At 30.8% G+C, this 27208-nt stretch overlaps 2 protein-coding genes across 4 annotated transcripts; both read right to left on the reverse strand.

Annotated features, from left to right (window-relative positions):
• Positions 1–5474: 5474 nt before the first annotated feature.
• On the reverse strand, positions 5475–6614 carry LOC132270094 (dehydration-responsive element-binding protein 1F-like). The gene has a single exon (XM_059771298.1). The coding sequence runs from the start codon at positions 6502–6504 to the stop codon at positions 5725–5727; it is 780 nt and encodes a 259-aa protein (XP_059627281.1). The 5' UTR covers positions 6505–6614; the 3' UTR covers positions 5475–5724.
• A 15401-nt stretch (positions 6615–22015) lies between these two features.
• On the reverse strand, positions 22016–23557 carry LOC132270112 (uncharacterized). 3 transcript variants are annotated; one of them, XM_059771317.1, is made up of 5 exons: positions 23412–23557; positions 22979–23300; positions 22638–22748; positions 22425–22505; positions 22016–22325 (listed from the first exon to the last, which is right to left on the reverse strand). In XM_059771317.1, exons 2-5 carry the CDS (start codon positions 23201–23203, stop codon positions 22251–22253), a joined length of 492 nt encoding a protein of 163 aa, XP_059627300.1. In that variant the 5' UTR covers positions 23204–23300; positions 23412–23557; the 3' UTR covers positions 22016–22250. The 3 variants fall into 3 exon arrangements, with proteins under 3 accessions (XP_059627300.1, XP_059627302.1, XP_059627301.1); XM_059771319.1 differs by having other exon boundaries at positions 22979–23312; XM_059771318.1 differs by having other exon boundaries at positions 22979–23316.
• Between the last annotated feature and the right edge of the window lie 3651 nt (positions 23558–27208).

A 27208-nucleotide genomic window follows, 5' to 3' on the forward strand; every position in this document is an offset into this window, starting at 1 on the left:
GAGTCACAAAGCATAAAATAGTCAAAGTAATAATAAAAAAATGTTAATTACAAACTATAAAAAAATACATAAATCCAACGTGGTTTGATTCAAGAAAAACTCTCAAAAGAAATAAGATTTGGATGTTTTTCAAACCCTAACGGTGCATAGTACACCCTTTATTTCTCTCTATTTCTAGATTTTTAATTTGCATCATTAATACCAAAAAAAAAAAAAAAACATTCTTATACTAAATTACAATAAAAATTAAAATCTAAGTCCAGCTCTCTATTTCTAAAATTTTAATTTATATAAATAAAATAAAATAAAAATTAGCACCTTTATATATATCATATTACAATAAGAACTAAAATCCGAGTCCAAAACTCGCAAGACAAAAAATTGATTAAAAAACTTCATTCAGATGGCTACAATTGAAAATAAATTTAAAAAAAGAAAAAGAAAATCTTAACACGACCCGAAATGAAAGAAAATAAGAGACACAAATCAACAATATTCAACAATAGATGTGAATCTGGGAACTCCAGAATAATGCATAGGTTGTATCGGCTGAATATTTTTATATTTCAAGTTTTCATGGGATTGCACAATTACAGCTCTACATATATATAAATATATACGTATAAGTGTGTATATGTACACGCACGTGGGTTTGCCGACAGATTGCTTATGCCATCATGGTCGTGCACATGCACGTGCACAGAAACGGTGCAGCACCACTGTACCAGTCCAAGTGAGTCCACCCGCTAAACAGCCACTGCATATCTGCAGTAGGCAGTACGTACTCCTATAATAATAACAAATCAACGTGTGTCTTTGACCGGGTCACTGCTCAATCTGGGCCTCAAAGCAAGGCCCATTTAATTAGTGGCCCAACAATCGAGACAATATGCAAGACGACGAGGCCACAAGCACACACTCCAAAGTCTTGGATCTTAGCTCCTCTTAGTCCACTTGAATAGGTGAGTTTGTATTCGAACACATTATTTTTTTAATTTATCATGATATAAAAAAAAAATTAATATTCCATTTCTAGTTCTACTAATTAATAATCTAGCTACCACTTTCTTGTAAAGAAAGTTTATGCACTAATTTACATCAATGAAAATTATACTAAACTTAATAAAAAATCAAATTGACAATAAAAGTAGGTTTTGTAAATATTAAATGAATATATATAAGCACGCGTATAATATGTAATGTAGGCACGCACGGAGTCCTCACTGAATTTTTTATATTTTCATTTTAGATTTTAATTTTTTTAGAATTTATGAAGATGTCTCACTAAAATTACAATTCGTCCTCACTTGAATTCTTTTTATATATATTTTATACTTTAAATTTTTAAAAATTTATGAAGATACACCCACTAAAATTACAATTTGCCGTACTGAATTAAATTTTTTTTTTTTTTTTTTTTGCATTTTATACTTTAATTTTTTAAAAATTTATGAAGAAACCATTAAAATTACAAAAATTAACCCACTATATAAGTTTGCCTCACAAATTAAAAGACTGCTCCCCTCACAAAATTTTCTGAATCCATCGCTAAATGTAGGTCGAGGAGAAAATAAAATAAAACAATACTAGTATTACCATAAAAGTATAATGAAAAAAAAAAAATTGGTGTGATGTAGAGAGGTACGTGATAAACAAATTGACTTAAAGTTGTGGGAGCAAACAGGGAGACCAAAATTATTGGTTCCCCTGTAGGCTAAACCATATAAGCAAGAAGCCCATCAATTATTTTCTTAATAGAGACTCAAAACAGTAAAAAAATAAAAAATAAATAGTTATAAAGCACAATCAATTTTGTAAATTAAAAATCATACCCGCATTAAAAGACCAATTAATTACAATTTTAAAACTTTGGTTAAAGAAGTTTTAAAATTTTCTCTAACACACATTATATAATTACTTATTGATTTAAGGAAAGTATTAGCATTACTTTTTTGCCAAATTCTATGTTTAAGGCTCTGTATTAAAGCCCATTGGATCCTGGATTTACTGTGAGGTGATGCACTTGCATAGTTCAATCAAGTGTGAAGTTTGAACCAATACAACAAATAGTAACAAGTTAAGGACAAATATTGTTTTTCTATTTATTTATTTATTTAAATTTCCCTCTTTTGGGACTGTAGTAAGTAGGTGCACGTTAGGTAGAATTTGCACGCAATCCCTATACATAGGGTACTATAGTCTATAGCAATGTTCTCAAAATTTCACATGGGTAAAATCATAAAAACTCTACTATGAAATTTATACACGTAACCCCTTTGTACTAAGCACTTCTCGCGAAAGTCTCTTGATTTTCAAAACTTTGTTAGTTTGACTGATTTAAGAAATATGGACACTTTTTTACAGAAGAGTTGTACTCATATTGAATACCCATATTTTTTGAATATTCCTCGGATATTATTTGACACTTCATATATATGTCTATAAATAAAAATTAATTTTATTATTTTGGACACTTCGTCGACACTTCCGAACATTTCTAATAAAAGTCTACCCTGTGGTTCATCGCATGGTCCTATGCGCGACCCATATCGACCAGTTTACATTCACTTTACCCGAATCCGTTACATCGCGATTGCTATCGCGACCGTTATCGATACTGCAAACCATGGTCTACCCAGTAATCTTGAAAATAATATGAATACTGTCATGACAAAGTAATGAAATAATGTTATATATGATATAAAAATTATTACAATAATGACATAATTTTATTTTCTAATTCATTTCAGAGCAACTCTTAGTATAATATTATTACGGAATAGATGTATAAAAATAAAAATTTATATTTATATGTAGTCATGTTTACGTGATACTCGTGTCTTACTTTTTTAAAATTTGACGTGTCCACATATTCTTGTCGTATTGTATTCGTATCTCGTAATTGTGTCCGTATTAAATAGGCCACGCGACCAATTTTATTCTCTATAATGCTTAGATGGGTTCACGATCCTTATGTGACCAAGGTATTTCTTCCGTAAACAATTTAAAACCTCAGCCAATTGATATTACTGAATGATGACGAGGTCATATTATTATTACCTCTGCTTACTCTCCATATGGCCCTTGTATAACAATTTTTTGCTTTTAAATTAAAATCATAATATATGTAGTTCCGTAGACTTTGAATTTTTAGAGGAAAGGGGAAATGGATAGTGATTTAAAGACCACATAAATTTGACATTACCGAATTTAAATTATGTGAAAGAGGTGATGAATCCCATCACATGATATTATAGTAACATCATATAATGAAAATCTCACACTTACATAAATTGAATTCAACAACTACCGAATTTATTTCTTAAATCATTATTATTCTTAATATCTGCATTATTAATTAGGTTGACCTGAGTCTAACCTAATGTATTAGAAATATGGGCCGATCCACAATCTCATCCATATTATTAGGCTTGACTAACTAATTTGCATATATTATTAGGGTTAAGCTTTAGGTTAAAGTGTCACAAATATGTAGCTAACTCAAACCGAAATTTTAACTATGCTTTCATATATTTATAATTTTAATATGTATTTCAATGCCGATTAACCATTTATTTTAATAAGTCTTTGTGATGTGACAATCTAGATGTGTCTAAATATGTTAATGAATAAATCCTAAACATGCTCATAATGATTGATCAAAATTATCCAGCAATCTTTAACCCAAAAAAAATTTATCCAGCAATATATCTACTCTGTTAAACATAAATATTGCCAAAATTCTTATATTATGGTAAGAAATTGTGGATTTGAAAAGGAAATAAAAATTAATTCTTCATAATAAAAAAATCTTTAAAAATGCAAAAAAAAATAATGAAAATTTATTTGGTTTTGAAAAGATTTTGAAACTTATAATTTTTCGGTCAAGAAGAGGCCCTCTCGGAATTTTGGCATTATCCATGCTTAATATATGTTTCTATATAAACATGATGGAACTATTTCTTTCTTTTTCGATTATATTTCAGAATATAAAAAAACTAAAATTATTGACTACGATGCTTAAAGACCTGGATTACCTAAGAGATAAAAAAAATACCTAAAATGGAGCAAAATAGTGACACTTAGACCTGCAAAAAAGCCAACCTTTTGACAAGTAGTTCGGGCTCAACTTGCTTAAGGGCTTGGTTTATGTTCGTTTGTTTAATAAACGAACCAAATCCAAACAAGATTTATGTGTCCGATTAATAAATGAACCAATCTCAAACCCCTTCTACTCGGTTCTTTAATTCGTGAATAAGCACGTTAATAGGCTCGATTTGAGCTCATGAATTTATATATATATATATATATATATATATATATATATATATTATACTCTATTTCTAAGCCCATTTCATATTAACTTAAAGTCTTAAAAGTTTTGGCCCATCCCAACCATATGATATTAGCCTTCTCAAGTAACTAAACAGCCCAAAGCCAATATAATATGAGCGTTTTTAAAAGGCTAAACAACCAAAGCCCGTATACACTATATAGTTATATAACCTTAGGCCCAATTTAATTTAAAGTAAAAAGTCACATTTCACTTTCTCAACCCCAAACTAACCCCAGCGAAGAAAGGCCAAAAAAAAAAAAAAACAAACAGGAGAGAAGAATCTAACCGACAAACGGGTAAGATATAATAAATATGGGGTTAAGGGCATTAATTTCCCTGCACAATTTTCTCTCTCCCAATAAACTCTCTATAGTTATGACACTTAACTCCCTAAATTATTTTATTTGCTACAAAAAATCACATTCTGTTAATTTTCTGATGGTTCAATGACGGTAAAGAAACTGAGGAAGTCATGCGACCCACTAATTTTTAAAAAAGACATTATTACCCTTGCCAAGCATAAGCTTACGAGTTATGCCCAACCACAACCTAATGTCCATCTGTCACTGTTTATCTTCTTCAGCACACAATTACACTTCTTTTTTTTTTATGCCCATCTGTCACTGTGCATTAATTATTATTATTATTATTATTATTATTATTATTATTATTATTTACTGTCCATTTGGAAAGGAGAGCTTATGAACATCGAGGTGAATTACCCCATTGATAAATGAGGGAGAACTTGCATCATATTTACCTTTAAAAAATGATCGAGAAGATAAAGGAAATGAAAACGAAGGAGAGGTCTCTTAACCCCTCAAATAATATTAATTTCGATGTCCTTTCCATCACTAAGGTCCTAATTTAATGGTATCTTATCTATCTCTCAAAATGAAAAGTTAAAGGTCTAACTATTCCATCACTCTTGAACAAAGCTATATGTTTAATTGCCAAGATTAAAAAAAAAAAATAGAAAAAATTTATTATATATCAAAAGTGAAAGGACAAACGCACAAATTCATAATCCATACGAGAACTTGAACATTAATTCAGCCTTCCACTTCTAAAACAAATGAGATACTGGTAGAGTTATATGGTATGTACATGGTCTTGGTGGTAAGGATAAGAGAGAGAGTTTCTTTTTTTTTTTCTTTTTTTCGAACGGTAATCATTTCGCCTCTAATTTTATTTTATTTTATTATTTTTATTTTTGTAATCAATCATTACATATTCGAAGATATAGGCCAAATGTACACCTGATCTAATTACCTATATAATATAACGTACCTGTGAAACAATATGAGTTAACCCAGTTTTGCCAAGATTTCGATATGCATCACTCTCTCTCTCTCTCCATGTCAACTGATGAACAAATGAAGCACATGTTAGTCCCTCCACAAAGTAAACTCCATGTCACAATCCACCTCCTCCCAATTGAACCCATTTTTCATCGCCGGTGGCGTCAGGATCAATCCCTCCGCCATGCTATCAAGCAAACCCGGAAAATTAAACAACGCTTCCTCGTCCAAGAACAACGCCGCCGTCGTGGTTGAAGCATCCAAAACCTCCTCCGCTGATCCCTTAACAAATTCCAACTCCATCTTACCCACCAATTCCAAAACATTTTCTTGACTTTGGTTATTATCATGTGGTATAGCAATAGGACGTGGTCTCGTTGCCTTCCTTAAGCTCTTCCCTTGCCTCAAAAACCCTAATGAACCAGGTGAGGACGACGAAGAGGGTGTTGCTGGCTTGAAAGCAAAAGCCCTAGCAGCTTCAAGAGCAGCAACTTGTATGTCCTTAGCTGAAGATGAATTGGCTCGCGGAAGAACCCTAGCTGAGTCAGGGAAGTTGAGTGCGGCGGATTCACCTCGAAGAGCTAGTGCAGCCACGTCGTGTGCCCTAGCTGCCATTTCCGGGGTAGGGAAGGTGCCCAGCCATATCCTCGACTTCTTGTTCGGCTCGCGAACTTCACACACCCATTTGTCCCCGTTTCTACGCCTGACACCTCTATACACGGGGTGTCGGGTCTCTCTGAACTTCTTCCTTCCGGCCTTTCGCTTGTGCGAGACCAGTGGTGACAGAGAATTAGGGTTGCAACTGATAATGTCGCATGAGGAAGAAGAGGATGATGATGTTGAAGAAGACTCTTCTTCAGAGTTCATCTAGAGAGATAAAGTAGTTTGAATTGAATATGTATAAAAAGTATATATATATATATATATATATATATATATATATAGTGTAATGTAAAAAAAAAAAGATGGACGGACTATTTTTTTTTTTTTTTGTGTGTGTGTTTATATGAGTGCACACAGTAAAGATATATTTATATATATGCATGTAATGAGCAACGACAAGTCATGCGAATTGAACAGGGTGTGGGACACGCAAAAACCACGTGAGTGACGCCGATATTTGGCTCACGTGAAAGTCGTGGGTGAATGTTATGTGATATAAAAAAGTCACGTGAATAAAAAAAAAGCAGCTGAAGTGGACGGTTTGTGAGCGCCTCCAAGACGATCACTTTCCAACTCGACCGTACGTCATCAATTACAATTAGGTTGGATGTAAGTGATTGCGTGGCCCTTTTTAGTGGGCCTATCCTATGCACACGCATTACCATACGATTTAAGTCACTCACAACTTGACTAACTTGGTGATGTCCCTGGTACCATATATCTTTATTTATTTATTTATTTTTTTTGTTAAATATATTGAATAGTCTTCATTTTTTAAAACATTTAAATTTATAATTTTTCATTATTTTTATAATTTGAAAAGTTTTTCAAATCAATAATAATAATAATAACAATAACCTATGAAGGTCATATATAAATACAATCAAATTACAGAAAACTAGAAAAGATATCATGACTCAATCACTATTCACTAATAATATTTGCATGTAAAAAAAAAACTCTGCATTTTGTTTCAATAATAACACTTCACCCTTACTTAAGAAAATAGGAGTGTGCAATGGACATTTACAAACACTTCATCAAAGTAAAATGAACATATAATAAAATTAAAGGTAAAGTACAGCCACACTTCTTGAAGTTTGATAAAAGGACACTGAGATGAAACTTACTTATTTTTTGAACAAAAACACCTCCTGAAGGTTCAAAATTTGACAAAGATACCTTTTTACATGAGAAATTGACTAAATTATCCTTTGACCGTTTAGGAGACTTTTTTAACTTTACAATTTAATAAATTGAACCAATCTACCCTCATAAACAATTTATATATAAAAAAAAAAAAAAAAAAGTAACAAAAAAAAGCTTTATATTGTTCACTTTTTTTTTCTTTTTTTTTTTGTTATTTACTTTAAAAATGTCACAACTTCTTAAAAATGTAGACGTCTAAAATGATTTTTTAATCCAATACATATATTTCAAATAAATTATATTTTGTTATTACTTCTTTTCTTTTTCTTTTTTATTTTTAAATTAAGATGCTTAATTATTTCATCTAAAAAAATTAAACCAATCTCTTTTCCTTAAAAATAAAAAATATGGTACCAGTATAACTTTATGCATCTTAAATTATATATCAAATATTATGTATTTCACAACATAAAAGGGAAAAAAATAAAAAATAAAAATAAAAACAAAGGCATGCATAAAATTATACTGGTACCTATTTTCTTTTATGTTGGGAAATGGATAATATTTTATATATAATTTAAGATGCATAAATTTATATTGGTATCATATTTTTTGTTTTTAAGGAAAAAAAAATTAGTTTAATTTTTTTAAATGAAAGAATTAAGCATCTTAATTTAAAAATAAAAAGAAAAAGAAAAGAAACAATAACAAAATATAATTTATTTGAAATATATGTATTGAATCAAAAAATCATTTTATACGTCTACATTTTTAAGAAGTTGAGACATTTATAAAATAAAAATAAATAAATAAATAAATAAGTGAACAAAATAAAGTTTTTTTTTTTTACTTTTTTTTATGCATAATTTATTCATGAGGGTAGATTGGTCCAATTTATTAAATTGTAAAGTTAAAAAAATCTCCTAAACAGTCAAAGGGTAATTTGGTCAAATTTTCATGTAAAGGGTGTCTTTGTCCATTTTTAAACCTTTATGCTACGTTTGGTGTGCAGAAATAGAATTGAATGGAATGCTGTGATACCCCTCGGATCCGAGACATGGGTTGATCAGGCTCAGGCCCAAACCCGAGGGAATATCAAACAATCAATATGAAACCTAATACAGAATACAAAGTGAAATAAAAAATAAAAAAAATAAACTAAAGGAATGCTAATTTAAAATCCTGAAAATATAATTATTAAAATTCAATACTCCAAAACTCCAAAAGTTTAACAACTCAGGAATCCATCCAGTGGACCCCTTATTAAAAATCCCAATAGAAACTAAAACATCATAAATAGAATCTAAAGCTAAACATAAAAAGGATTCCTACGTAGTCGGAGGAATAAATGTCTGTATCTGCACTGCACGTTCAAGCTCTAACCCTGAAACTGACGAACACCTGAAAAATAAAAGAGTGAGTCAGGCCCACATGCAAGTCTTATTCTACTACAATCCAGACAGTAATTCGATACGCAGATACATCCTAGATAGCCCAACAATATCTAGAGTAGTCTATATATGTATATATAGTACACACTATAGGACGTTCGCTAGCCCAATAAGTCTGTCTCAGCCTGAACAGAAGGCAACATGCGAAAACGCACCCAAAGGTGAGCATGAGTACCTAGACCTACTAGGGAACAACACCTATATCCAGTTATCCATCCTAGGCGATATAGGCGCCCTAACCATAGTCCTGAGACTCAAGCTCATACCATGGCACCATATAATAAATATATAAAGTCCGTACTCCTCCTAATACAAAATACCATCCATCTGTGTAGTGGTCTGATATATGTATAATCATCCGTCCTGAAACCACATTAAGTCATTCAACTATATTGTTGATATGACATAAGTAGATGATGGACTTAACCTAGATGGTTAATCCGTACCTTAATCCAAATTAGGTAGGACTTAATATTTAAATTAGTCCATACCTAGTATGTCACCGTTCCATACTGGTACATACAGTCCTCTAGTTAACAAAGTTGACAAAACAGTAATAGATACTTATCAACCATACTCCAGAATTAGCATAAATATAGTCTAACATGTGTATGACAAATTATGCATCCAATATAAGAGTTAGAAATCCTATTCCAGTCTTTTATATAAATGAAGTAAGACTACACATTTAATTCCTCCAAACAGTACCATAATTGATGCAAACAAACAGTAGAAACAAACATCAATTAATTCCATCTAAGCATACTTATTTTTTCAGATAAATAACTATATGCTTATAACACAACTGAGACATGATTAACAATATTAAATCATGCGAAGAAACCAAATTGCTTTAGAAAAACAGGAAGCAGTTTCAATTGATTATCCAACTTCCCACATACAGGTTTATTGTTTAACCTTCTAATTTTTCATGCTTCAACATATTAGCATTAACATGCTTTTAAAGAGTTTTTACAAGTCTATAACGGGTCTATTCTTCATTCACAGCATCTGGAAACACTTAGAACCAACCCCTACTGTCCAAACCAAACCTAGAACACGGAAAAACCAAGAAAATAGGGTAGAGCCACCTCCTAAAACAAAGGAGCCGGCTCTCCCCTTGGTGGAGCAGCCTCCACTTCATGTGGAGCCGACTCTCCAAGCCCTAGAGCCGGCTCCCTCTTTTGGGTGAGCCGTATACCCTAACCTGTTCGTTTTCTTCGCCTTCAGCGAAGTTCAGAGTCACTGTACAGTTTTTATAACTTATTTCAGGGTTCAATTGATGTCCTAGAATTAATTATAAGTATGCATCCAATCCCAAATACACTAATGTTAAGCAAGATTAAAACTAATGCAAACAGATTCTTAAGTGAGAACAACTTTCAACACAAAAACAGATTTATTCGACGATTTAAAAGTTGTTTCAAACATGCTTACAAGATTAATATTAATTTTAATTTAATCTGTTTTAATGCTTAATTAATCCCTAGAGTCTAACTAGGCATGCACAGAACACGAATTAAATGGAAGGAATAGAACAAAGACTTGCCTTGAGTTTCAGTTTTGAAACTCTAAACCACCGTCTCTGAAGCTTCCGTCCACGTCCGAGACTCCTGTTCTACACCTCCGGTGCTCTTGGTTCAACCCGGAAGCATTTCGTCCAGTTATCATTGAACTTCTCTGGAAATCTCTCAAAGTTCTCTCTGTCTCACTGTAGTGAATAGGGTTTTGCTTGTAACCTTAAACCAACGTATAATACTGTATTTATAGGCTTCAGCACAACCCTAATTCTAATACAAAACCAACCTTAAGTCGGCTAAATCCCTCATATGATTAATTAAAAACTAAAATAAAATCATACATCTAATATACATAGCAACCAAAACACGAACAACAGTTAATTTTTTTAAAAAAACAATTTATTTAAATAGGCACATAAGCACATAATTAAACCAGTCACAAATTAAATAAAATGTCAGTTAAATAAAATAATAAAAACAAATAAATAAAACACACAATTTAATGAAAAATAAACAAATAATTTAGGAAAAACGCACTTAAATAATTAAATTAAATGCTAGGAATGTCATTTTAAAATTAAGGGTATTACAAATGCCCATTCCAACCATTCATTTGTTTGGTGTGCAGGAATGAAATGGAATGACCATTCCAATGGAATGAAAATTCATTCTAGAGAATGAAAATCTATTCCATCACTAAACCTATGGAATGACCATTCCATTCCATAGTAAGATTAAAGTTTTTTATAATATTCCTAATAAGCCCTTCATCACATTCCAATAAGGCAAAATCTTTCACATTTTATTTTTCACATTTGTCAAGATTCTTTATTAGACGTGGTAAAGGTGTAATCTTTCATCTTCCCTCTCTTCTGAATATACCCAGAACTGTTATTGATAAAAAGTTGCAGGACTTCCAACCAAAATTGCAGGTATTAATCTTTTTTTTTTTTTTTTTTTTTTTTTTTTTTTTTTTTTTTTTTTTGATAAGTATGTATTAATCTCTTTATCTTCCTAATATATCACTTTTTTATTTTTCTTTTATATTTTTATTTTTATTTATTTTTTTGTATCTTGTGTTGAAACGTTTGTGTGATTTCTCCATTTTTCTCTCTTCTAATATTTACGTATGAAGCAATGATTATATAAAATAAAAATTAATAATCACATAAAATAAAATTTAATAATCATCTTGAGCCAAAGTAGACTTATTTGACTTTTTGACCCTTGTCAAGTTCATCGTTATATGATTGGAGAACCTTACTTTCGAATTTTATCAAAACTAAAATTTTCAAGAAATCTACAAAAAAAATTTGAATGGAAAATCTAGCAAAATACCTATTGGCCTATGACTTCAGTGCTCTAGTGGTTGATTTATTAAGATTAATATCTAGATATTTAGATATTTTTCCTTTTGCAGTCATTTATTAAGATTAATATCTCATTAAAAATAATATTTTATTTTATTTTAAGATTTTTCTTTATTTTTTTCAATAGCAGTACTGGGCATCTTATAATATTTCAATAATTCATCGTCAGAATTAAAAAGTAATATAAGCCAATGAAAAGGGCATTTTTGAAAAAAATCATTCCATTCTAAATTTAATGATAGTCAACCAAACAATAGAATGGTAATAATTATTTCATCTCAAAACGATTCACTGTGTCACACCAAATATTAGAATGGTAATACTCATTCCATTCCATTCTTATTCTCATTCTATTCCAAGTTGTATTCCATTACATTTCTGTACACCAAACGTAATCTTAGGGAATGTCTTTGTCCAAAAAATGAATAAGTTTTCTTTGAGTGTTCTTTTGGCAAATTTCAGGAGGTGTAGCTGTATTTTACCTTAAAATTAAAAAGTTAATTATGTGTTTTGATAGAGTATTTGTTGCTCTTCGTTGCAATAATAATTTCTCCCTCTCTGGGCTCTTTTGTGTAAGGAGACTTCTCTTAGACCACATTATAAAAAATGTTCCACAAGTTATCGTTGCAACAGTTAAAGTAAATAATTTATCACTTTGAACTCTTCCGTGGTAGGAGACTCCTCTTGGACCACATTATAAAGAAGGCTCCATAATGTCCAGAGGGATGTATCATGTCGCAGATATCCCAAAAGAAGCAAGCAGATCCAAATAAGTTTGACAGTGGAAGCAATGGACCATTGGACAGAACGACCAAAAATCAAGATTTTTACAAAACTACACGTGCATGTGTACAAAAATGTTATACATACTCGCATGATCAATTGCTTTTTTGGAATTTAGTACCATCTTTTTTATCTTTCAAGGTAAAAAAAATTGAGAATCAAATTTCATTGTGAATAAAATATGTGCATGAGTAATTTGTCAAAGTAAATATTCTCTTTGTCCCAAAATTATTGGGACTGTTTGTGAAATCTAACTTTTTATTATATTTATAGTGAGTTTTTATTACTTTTTTTTGTATTATAGTGATAAGAATAAATTTATAAATTTATCTTGTTAAAAGGCAAAATGGTACTCTTATTTTGTAATGAGTTCACTTATTTAGTCACAATGATAATGATAGTTTAAGAATATTATTAAAAAAAATAGTATATTTATTTTTGGGATGTGACATATATTTTGGGACATCTCAAAATAAAAAGATACAATAAAAATTTTGAAATAAAGGAAATACTACTCTTATAATACAATTCGGTACAATTTTTTTTATTGTATTAATAAGAGTAAATTTATAAATTTATCTTGTTAAAAGGTAAAATAATACTTGTATTTTGTAATTAGTCCACTTATTTAGTCAAAATGATAGTTTAGGAATTTACAAAAAATAGTATATTTATTCTTAAAATGTGACATGTATTTTGAGATTTCTCCAAATAAATTAAAAAAATGAATAAAAATTTTGAAAAGGAGGAAATACTACCCCTATAATACACTTCTAATTTTTGTAATTATATGGCATTAACAGAGCTCATTTATTTCATATTGGTATACAATCACGTGTTTAACATATGTGGCAAAAAGACAGGATGATTGTTTTGGTTTGTCGTACACGTGTATTTTGCAACATGTCGATCCAAGTCGGAAGAGGTCGCTCTACGAAGCGGATTTGGATTCTTTAGCCTACAATTGTTGCTTCGTTGTTATCTCAATATGATATAATTTAATCATTTCATCTTTTCGTTCATCGTACAATTAATATAAAAAATACACAACACGGACTTGGATATATTAATAAATTAACAATATAATAAAAATTAAAAAAAAAAAAATTGAATGTTTATGGAAAAATCAAATCCTAATTTAACTCTCTCCCTCTTTTTTCCTTTCTCAAACTACTCCGCTGAAACCCTAATACTGAAAGTTTTGACTTTTATTTGTTATGGTTTAATGTATAATCCTTGTATATACTTATCAATCGTTTTTATCTAAAGTACGTACATCCAGTTACATAAAATCTGGTTCACATGGTTTAATTGATAATTTGTTAATTGTAGGATAAATTGTTATTGCTTATTTCTTATCTTCTTTTTCTTTAGGCGGAAAATAAATATCGATGTATCACTACATTTAATAGTTATGCTTTCTATTCATCATTCAGATCTTTTTTTGTATTTTGTAATATTATTTTATTTAAGTGTGAATTTCTTACTCACCGGTGAATTGGTAGGTATTATTTTTTTTATAAATAGGTTTTGTGCCAAAAATTGAGTTGTAATAATCACGTTTTCTATGAAACATGGATAAAACACAAGACATTATTATGGCATGATGAGGATAATTAAGGTTCCGGAAGTGGAGTCTACATCATAAATGTGAAAGAAATAAAAATATGTGTTTTGTGTGTGTATGTGGTGTGATAATGAATAGTTCAAAACATGGCCGAGGTAAGAAGAAGAAATTGTGTTGAATTACCTACAAAAAAAAATTAAAACATTTGTGTTGTGTGGAACGCTCTTAAAGAAAAGTGACACTGGAGAATGAAGAAAATATGGTTTTACACATTGTTGCTTCGTTTTTATCTCAGTATGAGATAATTCAATCCTTCGGTCCTTCATACAAATATAAAAATGTGTGTTGTGTGTGTGTGTAAATAAATGTGTGTCTCAAAACAGGGCCAATAAAGAAGTAAGAAGAAGAAATTGTGTTGATTTAGCCAAAAATAAAAAATTTGTCTTGTGTGAAACGCCCTTAAAGAAAGTGTGACACTAGAAAAAGAAGAAAATATGATTTTGCCGATTGTTGCAGAATTTTTTAAAATAATAATAATAATAATAATGATGAAGAAGTCACCTGCAAATTTGCAATTTTCAGAATGACTAACTATAAATATAGATATAATATGAAGAGAACATGGTTTGACACATTATTGCTTCATTATTTCGTCGTATAATTAATATAAAAAATATACAGCAAGGGCTTGGATATATTAATAAATTAACTATATAATATTGCATATAGGAAATTTTATTTTGTTTGCTTATTTAGTAAAATTTAGCATGAATGTAATCACTAATTTAGATTTAGGAATACTAAAAGTTTATATTATTTTCCTATTAACTCACATTTTTATATTATTTGTTTTGTAATATTTTGAAAATGTCCAAAATACAGATAAATAAATACATCCTTAAAGCATTTTTGCCACGTGGATGTCAATGTCCCCATCCTAATTGCGTCCCGAAATTGCCCTACTTATAACAGTGTTCAATTGTGTCCTACGTGTGAAGTGAAGTCCATGTTTCCTGGGAAGTGGTCCAAATATATTCCACTTTCCAGCAGCTTTATTTTGTGGTCCAGCCTTGTCTCCGCGGAATTGACGGAGTCCTGTGAACTTTCATTGCAATTTTTAGGTCTTGACTGAGCATTTCTATGCGCACATAGAAATTTCATTTCACAACATTTCTATCCGCACATCTAAGGCACACTGAGCAGGCTTATATGAACAATATATATATATATATACACACACACGCGCGCGCCAACTCGTGTGAGAACGTCTAAGCCGTAATCTTTGGGCTAGGTTTTCTCCATTTTCAAGTTCCTCATTTCACATTAGTTGAATATTATAGGTAGTTGTCTGAGTTAGCTGCACAATGTTTGATTTGATTTATCTTAAAATTAAATTAATTTTTAATCATTTTAAATATACTAGAATGGATAAAATTGTCATGAATGATTTGATTCGATTTGATTTTAGATATCATTATATATATATACATATTATGAAAATTCAAATTTTATATATTTATTACGAACTGTTCGATTCGATTTGGACTCTTGTGAGAGAGTCAAAGCCGTAATATTTGGACTAGGTTTTTTCCATTTTCAAGTTCCTCATTTCACATTAGTTGAATATTATAGTAGTTGTCTGAGTTAGTTGCACACGGATTTGACTTATCATAAAATTAAATTGATTTTTATTCATTTTAAATATATTAGAACGAACTAAAACTATAGTGAATGATTAATTTTACGGTTTTAGACATCATTATATATATATTACAAAAATTTAAATTTTATATATATTACGAACGGTTCGATTCGATTTGGTTTAGTTCTTTTGAACTCTAAATTAGAATCAAGTCGTAACTAATAATTTTTTAATTTATAAAATCGGAACCGGACGGTTTCATTATAGATCCAGACTAGACCTTGTGTTCGGTTCAATCTCATCCAATTTATTGGTTTAATATTTTTCCTGTGCATCCCTAGCCTAAGTTTGGGAGGTCAACAATTGGGATTTGAAAATTAAAATTATTTACACACTGCATATTTTTTTCATAGGTAATATAGGATGTCAATGGAGTTAGTGCCTATTATAGCTATAGGTTACTATTTTAGTTAAATTGATTAAATAATTATCACTTTTTACCTTTATTTATTTTTATATCCTTATTGTGCGTGTTAAATGTGATTTCAACTTATCATCGTGTTCATATAAGCGGACAAGAAGCATTTTTATTATTATTAATATTTTCATGTAAAAGAATTTCCAGATGATGAATTTGTCAAAGCAGGTGAGAAAATGACATGGGTAGCAAAAAACACGACCCTTCCACTTTCTACTGAATTCAGGGGCTACTGCTTTAGACTTTAGACCTTGCTAGTCCATAGAAATAGAATAGAAGATAATATACTTTTTGGTCTTTTTAATAAAAAGTAATTGAAGTTTGAAGACTTATATTATTTTATAAATAATATTAAATAAAATCGCAAGCAGAATACACATGGGCCAAGTTCTTCAAAATATTTTATTTTACTTTTTACGCGTGTGTGTATTTGCATCAGATGTCAGCTTCAAATATAAACAAAATTATAAAATATTCTTAATTTTCAAAAATTTATTATTTTACAACATATTTGAATATATTATCTGAAGTAAAATAATTTAATTTTATAATTTATATAAGTTAATTATGATATGTTAAACATTTTTTTCTTCTTTAAAATTTTGTTATTACGAATATAGACTATTATTATTATTTTTTATAGAAGAAATCCAAAAGTGTCAAATGAAGCAATCAACACATGTTAATCAATAGTGACTAAAAACCATTGGAAATTCAACACTTGTACGACTTTTTAGCACCGACGGTTAACTCCAGTAATAGAAAGCTCTTTAGTAGCTTTCAAGCTCAAAAATCAACACTAATATAATCCAATTTCCCAATGCAGAAACCAACACCTTTATCCATATTGCCTTCTATAAAATGTGTTACAATATATATATATATATCTCTCCAAACTATATATGATGCATGCTTTTTAATTAAAATATTAAGATGATAAAGAGGAGCTCCGATGGTGAGTGATGTGAATTTGAAAAGTATGAGAAGTCTGACGCAGCCCCACTAAATTCTACAACTCATCTTTCTCGTGAGGAACATGGAAGTGTACTATTTGACTTCGACACTTTCCTTCAACAAAACGTTGTTACTGTACAGTCTGTACGTGTTTTTGTCCTTGTTGAAATCACAGTTCCAAACACAATCTATATGATTATGGCAATTTCATTCTGAAAAACACTTTTTTTGTGTTAGGTAAATATTTACTTACATAACTACATTTGTGGGATTTTTGTTGTTAAAATCACATGTAAACTAACCAAAAAAAAAAAAAAAAAACATTATTATTAGTACCTTAAAAAGAGAAATTGAGGAGGGTTCAAGCCCCAGGAATGCTTGCGAGAACAGTGATTATATAATATATATGTGTGATAAAATAAGAAAAATATCCTTCAATTATCATTATTATTTTAGTTACCCTTGTTTACACCATATTTTTCCACTTTCTAGTGGAAGATTACCCTAATCGATTCCGATAAAAAGGTATTACGACATTCAAGTAGAAAGTCATGGGACACATGACAGTCAAAGAAACGAGCGGTTACATGAAAGTGGAAAGTCATGGGACACATGGCAGCCAACGAAGCGAGTGATTATATGCAAGTGGAGAGTCATGGGAACACTTGGCAACCTAGGAAGCGAGTGGTTACATTTAAGTGGAAAGTCATGGGATACGTAGCAACCTAGAAAGCGAACGGTTATATGCAAGTGGAAAGTTACGGGACACATACTAACCTAAGAAACGAGTGGTTACATGCAAATGGAAAGTCATAGGACACATGGCAGCCTAAAAAGCGAGCGGTTATATATAAGTGAAAAGTTAGGGAACACATGGTAACCTAGGAAGCGAGCGGTTACATATAAGTGAAAAGTCATGAGATCCATAACAGTCTAGGAAGCGAGCGGTTACATTCAAATGAAAAGTCATAGGACATATAGCAACCTAGGAAGTAAGCGGTTACATGCAAGCCACCATTACTAAATTTTATAAATAGGGCATACTATTGTTACTTAGAAGGCCTGTTCAACACACACAACTTAAATTATAATAGCATTTCAATATAATCTTTATTTCATTGCAATGCATTTTCAATATGTTTAGCCTAAGTCCCACACTTTACTTTACATTAGATAATTTTACAGTCCATTCAATTACTTTCAAAAGTAACGTTGTTCATTCCATACCTCATCACAATCATCTGGTCTCGCAATCTTCTATCTGAAATATTGTTTGGATCTCTTTTTAGAACTACAGTAGTTCCTGGCACACCCATCTGGTTCCATCGGAACTGACCACTTTTACAGGCCAAACAACCCCCTCAATTATTATTATTATTATTTTTGTTAAAAACCCCCCTTTTTTTTTCTTTTTTTTTTTTTGGTATATTTCAAAGTGACTGGTCTAAAGGCCAAACTCAAGCCAATTACCTTTACATGCTCAAGCATTTTATCAAAGGGCTAGTAGCGCAATGGTACCAAGCCTCTATTTTTTAAAGAAATATTAGAGTTCAAATCTCAGTGGAGACAGGGTATTTTAGTGAATTGCTTTAAAATAAAATTAATAAAAAAAAAACTTATTATCATTTATTGGATCAGCACGCAAAAATTAAATTTATCAAGAATTAAAAATATATATATTTGCCCTATTAATCCAACTTCAACTCCTGTTCCCTCTCCATTGATCGCTATTTCCACACTCCCATTGATCTCTGCATGGTGATATACATAATACATACTATATGTTATGTGTACATATATAATGCGTGTTTCCTTTCCCACAGTTCTGAACATGCATGAGAGAATTCCGAGGAGAGTTTACAATTGAAAGGGCTATTGGAATTTCTTTACTCAATTAAATCGAAGATAGAATGATATATTTAAATTCAATAGAAGCAAAAATGTATAAATTCTAAACGGAGGAAAAGAATCAAAGAAAGAGATGGAGTTGAGGGAGAAATAGAATATAAAAATCAATTAGGTTTTCTTTTCATCCTTCTTTTTTACTCTTTTTCTTTACTAAGTTTAGATTTTTACAGGAAAATTGACCCAAAAAAAAAAGACTTTTGAATATATTTAGCTCTTATTTTATATTGGTGGGAGGTGACATATTATTACGAAAAGTGACATTCTTTCTCCATTCACATAAATATCGTCCAATATATTTCCCTTTCAAACTATCGAAACTCTTAATCAAAACATTAACTTCACAAATTTCATGTGTTTTTTCGTCACATAATGAATAAAGTAACTGGAGAAAGAGAACCAGGAGGCAATGGTGGTCCAATAAGAGATGAGGTGAAAATGTCATTTTCAAATCGGGTAGGTAACACTTGTTGGTGGGTCTTATCCTTTTCAATCTTAAAGATTATCAGCAGAAGGCAAAATTTTATTGGAAGCCTAAACAAATGAATTTTGCCAAAAAAACGACCTGGTTTTACCAATGGGTATATTTGTAATTTTGTAGTACAACGCCATGGCCTTGTAAGTTGTAACTCTTGTTTGCAGATTTTTTATAATTTAGAGAATTTTTTGCTATGAATTATTTGCAGAAAATTAACAACACGGGATTTATTATTATTATTATTATACTTTACTCATATATATATATATATATAAAAGGCCATTCTGTTTACATTTTCATAGTCTTCTCCTTAAAGAGAAAAAGGTATCTTCACTTAGGTTATGTTTCTTTTTTCAGGTAAAATATTTTTTAATTTTTATTTTTTCATTGTTTTGCAAAGGTTGAAGTTGACTCTATCGAATAGGGTATATAAAATAACTCACAAAAAATTGATGAATAAATTATTTTTATTAAATTTTAATATTTTTTTTATTCTTAAATATTTTAAAACAACCAAATACCAGAAAATAAAAAAAATATTTAAAAAAAAATATTTTTACATCCAAACCTTAGTCAAAACCAAACTAAATTTTTCTTTCCACCACAATTAATCACATCTTTAAAAGCAAAGGCCTTAAATCCAACCAAATTTACTGAATAAAGTAAATTTACCGAACTTTGACATTTCTTTCCATTGTTGTTGGAGAAAGAAGAGAACCACATGTTTATCAGATAATTAATAAGAAAATGTCATGAAAATGATGCATCATTTCTTTAATTAATCAACTAACCTGACAAAATTTTGTTGCTTGAATCTTCAACAACCCATCCCTTGTCTTCTTCTTCTCTACCTAATCTTTCGAGCACAATAAATTATATAAGCCAACCGCTTATAGCTGTAGTGATAACTAACTAATTTTTGTTTTCTTTTGCTACTCAATTTTTTATCATCCCAAAAATATTTTTCAAAATTTTTATTCTATTTCTGTGTTCACGATATGTAGATTATAATCGTACTTAAAATCTGAATATTAGTAACAAATAGGTCATGTTATTATTATATTTATAATGTTTACCTCATATGCTATGAATCTAAACTCACCAAAAAGTAGACCTGGCCATTTGTTGATTGCTTCTGAATTGAATTTTATATGTATACTGTTCAGTAAAAAATGAGAAAAATTTTATTGGACCAAACGTGTTAAGTTACCACTTAAGAATACTTTTGTTTTCCAAGTAAAATTTTGTTCAACACCACATATAAAATAATACATGGATCCAAGTCCAACAAATTGACGATTTCTATATATTTATTTATTGTAATATATGGGTAAACAAACCAAATTTTTTTTTAAAAGAAGGATAGCCCACCAGCTAAAAGCCCAAGGGCCAAACAAGACCACTAAAGCCCAAGAAATAGGTTTCAAACTTGAACTGAAGTTATGGATTTACATGTGTTTGGAACTGCCTTGTAGAGTTTATGTTCCCCTTCCTGAATTGTTCAGGGAAAGAAATGGGTAGTGATAAATTTATTTATTTATTTTTGTCGTGATAAAGAACTTTCACAATATTCTTTGAAAGGAGAGTAAATACCACTAAATCATAACTCGTGATAATAGTGACTAATGAAGAACCTTATTTGTATCGAAGGGAAAAAAAAAATTGACGAAGAGGAAAGTACATGATGTTCATTGAACTATTTAGCTAACATATTTCACTGTAATTATTTCTTAAAAAGATTTCAACAATCTATTATTATTATTTTCTTTTTTTTTGAGTCACAATGGTAGTGTTAGGCCTCTTAGAATGGGTACCTCATAATCCACCACCAGACACATACATCTCTCGTCCCACATGCATTGAACAATTACTGAAAAATTTCCTGACCTAAAGAGTATTTGAACTCCGAATCTTTAATTGAAGTTCAACCAAATTCAATTTTTAAATGTTATGAGACAATGCCATTTACGAGGGTTTGGATACATTTTATGTGAATTATTTATTTGACCTCCTTTTTTCTTCTGTATTCAATCTGATATTTTTCCACATAGAAAAGCTTCATAGCATGAAATTCTTTTGCCAATTGAATATGATCTGGAATGGAAGTGTTCCCTCTGTAAAGGGCTAATTTTAAATCACTTTGAAAGTATTTTTTTTGGGGGTATTTTTCTTATCTGATAATCCCTCAGAAATGTCCCATGTTTTTCCACTTAGATATTAATCCTTTTTTTAAGTAACTACAAATCATAATAAACAATAAAAACTCCATGAAAAATCATTTTGGGGCAGAACAAATGATGAAAAGGAAGAAATTTTCAATTACGATACCGCGATGATTTTACACTTCCATTCAACTAGCATCATGTTATTTGTTGTGTTTGGGTACAATTTCAGTTTTTGGATTGACAGCATAGTTCATGATATATACAACTGGAAATTCTTTAGCTGTAGTATTCAAAATATGAATCAGCAGGCTATGTTACATGGTCAAATTTAGAATTAAAATACAATCAGAAGGTCCAAAGTTGATATGTGTAATAGCAAATCTATTTGGATGGCTCTATAAACCCTCCATGAATAACCAATGAAATACAGACACATAAAACAATCAATTATACAAAATGCAACAATAGAGATACTAAATACAGCTCACTTAGTGTAGGGAATCTATGTTCTTGCTCAATTCCTCCAGCTTCTTCATCCTCACTTTTTCACTTTCACTCACCAACTGACAAATAAAGGAGAGGGTAAGAAAAAAATTATTACAAATACATGTAGTAATTTTAGTAAAGTGCTTTCACTTGCAGACAAAGCAAAGTAAATTCACCTCCATTAGTTTGGTGATTAGTTGAGCTTTTTCCTTGTTCTTCTCATTGAAAGCTTCTAGTGCTTCTTTGTATTCTTTTTCCTGTCAAAAGTTTTCACAAAAAAGAATTACTTGTTGACAAGTACTACACTGTTACTTTAATAGGTCATATGATGGATGTAAATATAACAACAAAAAAGGAATGTTAGTGAAAGGTGAATTGTATTGCTTAACCTTCTTCTGGCAGATCTGTCCCAATGGCTTCAACTCTCGGTTAACCACATCCACCTTCTTACGTACAATTGCAACTTCCTTCCTCATTGGATCCGTAAGAGCTTCAAGCTCCTAATAGACATTAAGTTGTATCATTAATGATTGAGACCACAATATAAGTATACATATATATATATATACACACATATTAGTATTTTTATTATGCACAAATATTGCAGATAAAAAGACAAAAAGCATATGTGACTCATATATCTGTAAGATGATTTTGATCCAAAGTTTGTTTATGTAAGCATCTTAATGTAAACATTAGTATGATTGTATGAAAATATATTTCAACTTACTTCTCGGATCTCAGCTAAGCGTTTAGTCTCTTCTTCCACGCGACCAATATGAGCCTGAACCTTCTCTTTAACCTCCATCTTCTTCCTCTCGATCTCTTCTTCCTTTGCGCGGAATGTAGACAGAGCTGACATCGAAATCTCCTCATCCCTGTCTTCTATTGGGCTCCCATTGTAATTGACTATTCCCGAGTTCTTCACTCGCAGTACTTGTGGCGGGGTTGCCATTGCTGCTGCCTCCAAAACTCCTCTCTCTATTGCTTGTAATTATCTTTTATCTTCTCTCTTCTTTGCCTTTGTGCTTGCAATGATGGTTCTCTTTCCCCTGTTACAAATGCTAGCTTATAAACAAGGCTAACTTTAGAGGGTTGAAACCAACTAGCTTTCTTTACAACAGAACAAGTGAAATGACCAAATTGCCCACTCATTTTAATACCTTAGAGAGGATTCCATCTTTGTTTAGTGACAGCATACATTCCTGAGCACCCACTTGATAAACACATTCACAACTTCCTTATTGAGTTCTAATTAAAGAAGACACTGCTGTTGAATTCTTGAATTATTTCTCTTTTTCATATATTATTTGAAAATTTGATGATGGTTCTAGATGGGCTTCTTCTGGTAAGAGAGCTGTTTTCTTAAGTAGGTATATATATTGACAGATTCAACTAACTACTACTGTTACTCTACATAGATAATCTATGCCCTCATGACTATGACACTTCAATACCTGATATATGCTAAATTATACATTGTATAAGTGTATAAAACAAAAGTTGTTGGGGGTTCATAATTTTATCCAAATTAGGGATATAATTTCAATATATATATATATATGTGTGTGTGTGTGTGTGTGTGTGTGTGTGTGTGTATGTTGAATAGTCCCAAGGAATATTGGTAAATCTTCTTTTTTCTTGAAGAGGGGTGGTGTTTGGTGTGGAAGTTTTATTGAAGAGTGTGTGGGGGGTAAGGACTCACCTACACATGACATGAATGAGAGCCTTAGGGACCAAGACAAAGTAGGAGAGAGGTGCCTTTGTCAAATATGATTACCCTTTTTGCTTGGGCTTCTAAGCAAGAACCTTTGCCTTTTATCTTTATCTTTTAATCTACTGCTTTAACATGCTATGATCATCTATGGACTACTTTTAAGACTTGCTTGCTCTGATTACGTCTCATCTTGTTTTGCAATTTCTAAACTGAAATAAAGAAATATATATGTGGATCAGACGATAGAGATTATCCAAGATCACAGATGTTTCTGTTCTTGCATTCTTTCTAATAATCTTATGCATTCAAGAAGATCCTTTCTGGCAATTGATGATTATCAACCTTTTGCTTTTGTTGTTCAATGACCATGGACTTTATGATCTGTACTCTGTTTAGCATATTTAAATGCAAATTTATATTTGCTTCTATCATTTCAAGGGAGACAATTTTTCTACAGATTGCAAAGATTAATGATGGACAAACCAATTTAATAAAGCTAAATCCAAAGTGAATTATGTTTTTTTTTTTGGTTTTTAGAAAGTAGAAGCAAGTAGAGAATTTTGGTAAAGTATGCATCCAACTTTTTGCTTCTGAATGCAATGCTGTGAAGGAAGCCACTTTTTAATGCAAATGTCAAGACTCAATTTCCATGGCAACGTGAGATGAACACCATTCATAATAACCAACAAATGAACACCATTCATGGTAACCAGCAAAATTACTTCCGTACTCAAAGTACGAAGAAACTAATTCAATTGTAAATCCTTAGCTCATCAAGTTACAGATTTTCCCACCAACCATAAATCTATACATTTAAACCCATTTTCCAACTACACTTATTTTTTTTTTTTAAAAAAAATCAGTAAATTACATTCTTTCCTCCTACACAAAAATTTCGTCCCCAAATTTAAAGATCAAACTTATTTCATAATAATTGGAAAGATATAACATTAAGGTCATTGCCTTACTTTTCCAAATTTCTCATGTGAGATATATATTTTGTAATTGGCGAATTTTGTTGTTAAAACAAGTCCGATCGAGTTATAAAATTTCGGTTCAAAATTTCAAGATTCAAGATCGGAAGCGGATTTGAAGAAATTCAAATGTTCATGCTTCATATACTTCGGGATGATGAAAACAATGCTATAGAGGGTAAGAGGGTATGTGAGTACACTTTAGAGGTTTAAACTTATGTTTTTAGGAAAACTTTACATTCTGCCCAACTTGAACTGATTCAAGTATTTTGGAACAGGTTCAACCTTTGAGACTTTTTAGTGGTTTTCAAATTTGACCAACTTGAACATGTTCAACCACCCTGACCCGGTTCAAGTGTCAAAAATTGTTTTCTTTGAAAACTCACTGACCAACTTGAACCGGCTCAAGTGTAAAAGATTGTTTTCTTCAAAAACTCACTAGTCAACTTGAACCGGTTCAACCAGAATGGGTTCAAGGTCTTCAGATCTATTTTGGTAACTTACCTTCCTATTCTGTTTTGATTCCTATCTTTGGTAGACTTTCTCTATATTGTATATGCACGAAATTAACTTGGGTCTCTGTTTGGGGGAGCTTCCAAATTCTACAATTCCTTCCATTTGAAGGCCTTTGCAAAATGTATTTCAATGAAAGGAATTTAAAAGAAAAAAAGTTGTTTGTTGAATGTAATTTTGAAATTTCTTCGACAATTGACATAGTTTTTAAGTTGACATTTTTATCCTTTATAATTAATCTAAAAAATTTCTCTCCAAAGATATTACTGAAATACTTCCCTAATCAAATACTCCCTCTGTCCTAAAAAGAATGTCTCTTTTGGAAAACCGTGACAACATAACTTTCATGCATTCCGTACTTATATATATACACACACACACGCACGCACACATCTATTTATAAACAATAGATTGTAGAGAAAATGAACCTTGAAATTAAAAGTTTTCGGATCTAAGGGTTAAATGCAGATGCTATGGCCATGGCTATTTTCTTTGTCCAGAATTAAGAAGTTTGAATTACGTGTAACATTGCTATAGTGATTACATATTAAACCTCCTAATCTTTCAAGCAATAAAAAATAAAAAAACTCAAGACTCCTTATAGAACTCATTCAATAAAAGTATTATAGTAATGGAATCTGAATGATAGTAGAAGACTCTTTAGAGTACTTGTCCAAATAAGAAACTTCTTATAATAATGGAATTTGAATGGGAGAAGAAGACTTTCAACGCAGAAAAATTATACGATCAATGGTAGTATTAAAAATCACAAGCACTAAAAAAATGTTTGTCGACTTGATGTTTGTTGGCTTGGAGTTCTTCTTTTTCTCTATTTCATCGGTATTCTTCGTATTTCCGTAACTTTCAGCAAAACAAAAAGATTGAGAGAAAAATCGGTTGCAATTTATTGATAGACTTTGAGGGTTAATATAAAAAATTTGATATAATATGTAAGGATAATTTTGTAAAGTATAATTTATTACTTATATACGGCTAACTTGGCGAGAACGTGTTTTTAAAAGCTCTTTTTTTTTTTTTTTAGTCTAACGGGCTTTAATGACTTCCATTCCCGGCATAAGTCCTTTACAAATCATCTACCAAACACTTTTTTTTTTGGAATGCCTTTTTGGACTTGAAAGCCTATTTTAGAGCTCCAAGAAGCCACGCCAAACATTACCTTGGTTCCAAGTATCGTTAGGTCTTCTTGTTGTGGTTTTGTGGAGTTTGGTTAGATAAAAGATTTTTAGGAAGATTTAATTATATGGAAATTTCAAGACTGCTGAATTTTAAGAAAAATTCAGTTTCCTGATCTATTTTAACTTCCTTATTGATTTTGGATTCTACAAAGGACAATTTCTTGTAGGACAAATTATTTGGGGCTATATATATTAACTCCAATCAGATTTTAAGATGTGGTAAAAATAGAGAGAAAAAAAAAGAGAGGATCATTATACGTTATTCGATGTGCTCCATATACGTAGCCCTAAGATTTGGGTGAACCATCTATATCTTGTGTTGATTTCCTTTTTCTTTGTGATTCCTTGTGATTATTCCTTGAACAACGTTATTTATTTTGTGTTTCCGCCACAATAACTGGTATCAAATCCGGTTAATTGTGCAAAACAACTCCAACATTTCCAAACTTCTATATAATCTCTTTTCTACTCAATGTACTATTTGACATTAACACTTTCCTTCAACAAAACGTTGTTACTGTACGTGCTTTTATTCTTGTTGAAATCACAATTCCAAACAA

The sequence above is a fragment of the Cornus florida genome, unplaced genomic scaffold (genome assembly GCF_030987335.1).
Source record: "Cornus florida cultivar Cherokee Brave unplaced genomic scaffold, ASM3098733v1 CherokeeBrave_3.0.0_Hap2_Chr08, whole genome shotgun sequence".
Classification (NCBI taxonomy): Eukaryota; Viridiplantae; Streptophyta; class Magnoliopsida; order Cornales; family Cornaceae; genus Cornus; species Cornus florida.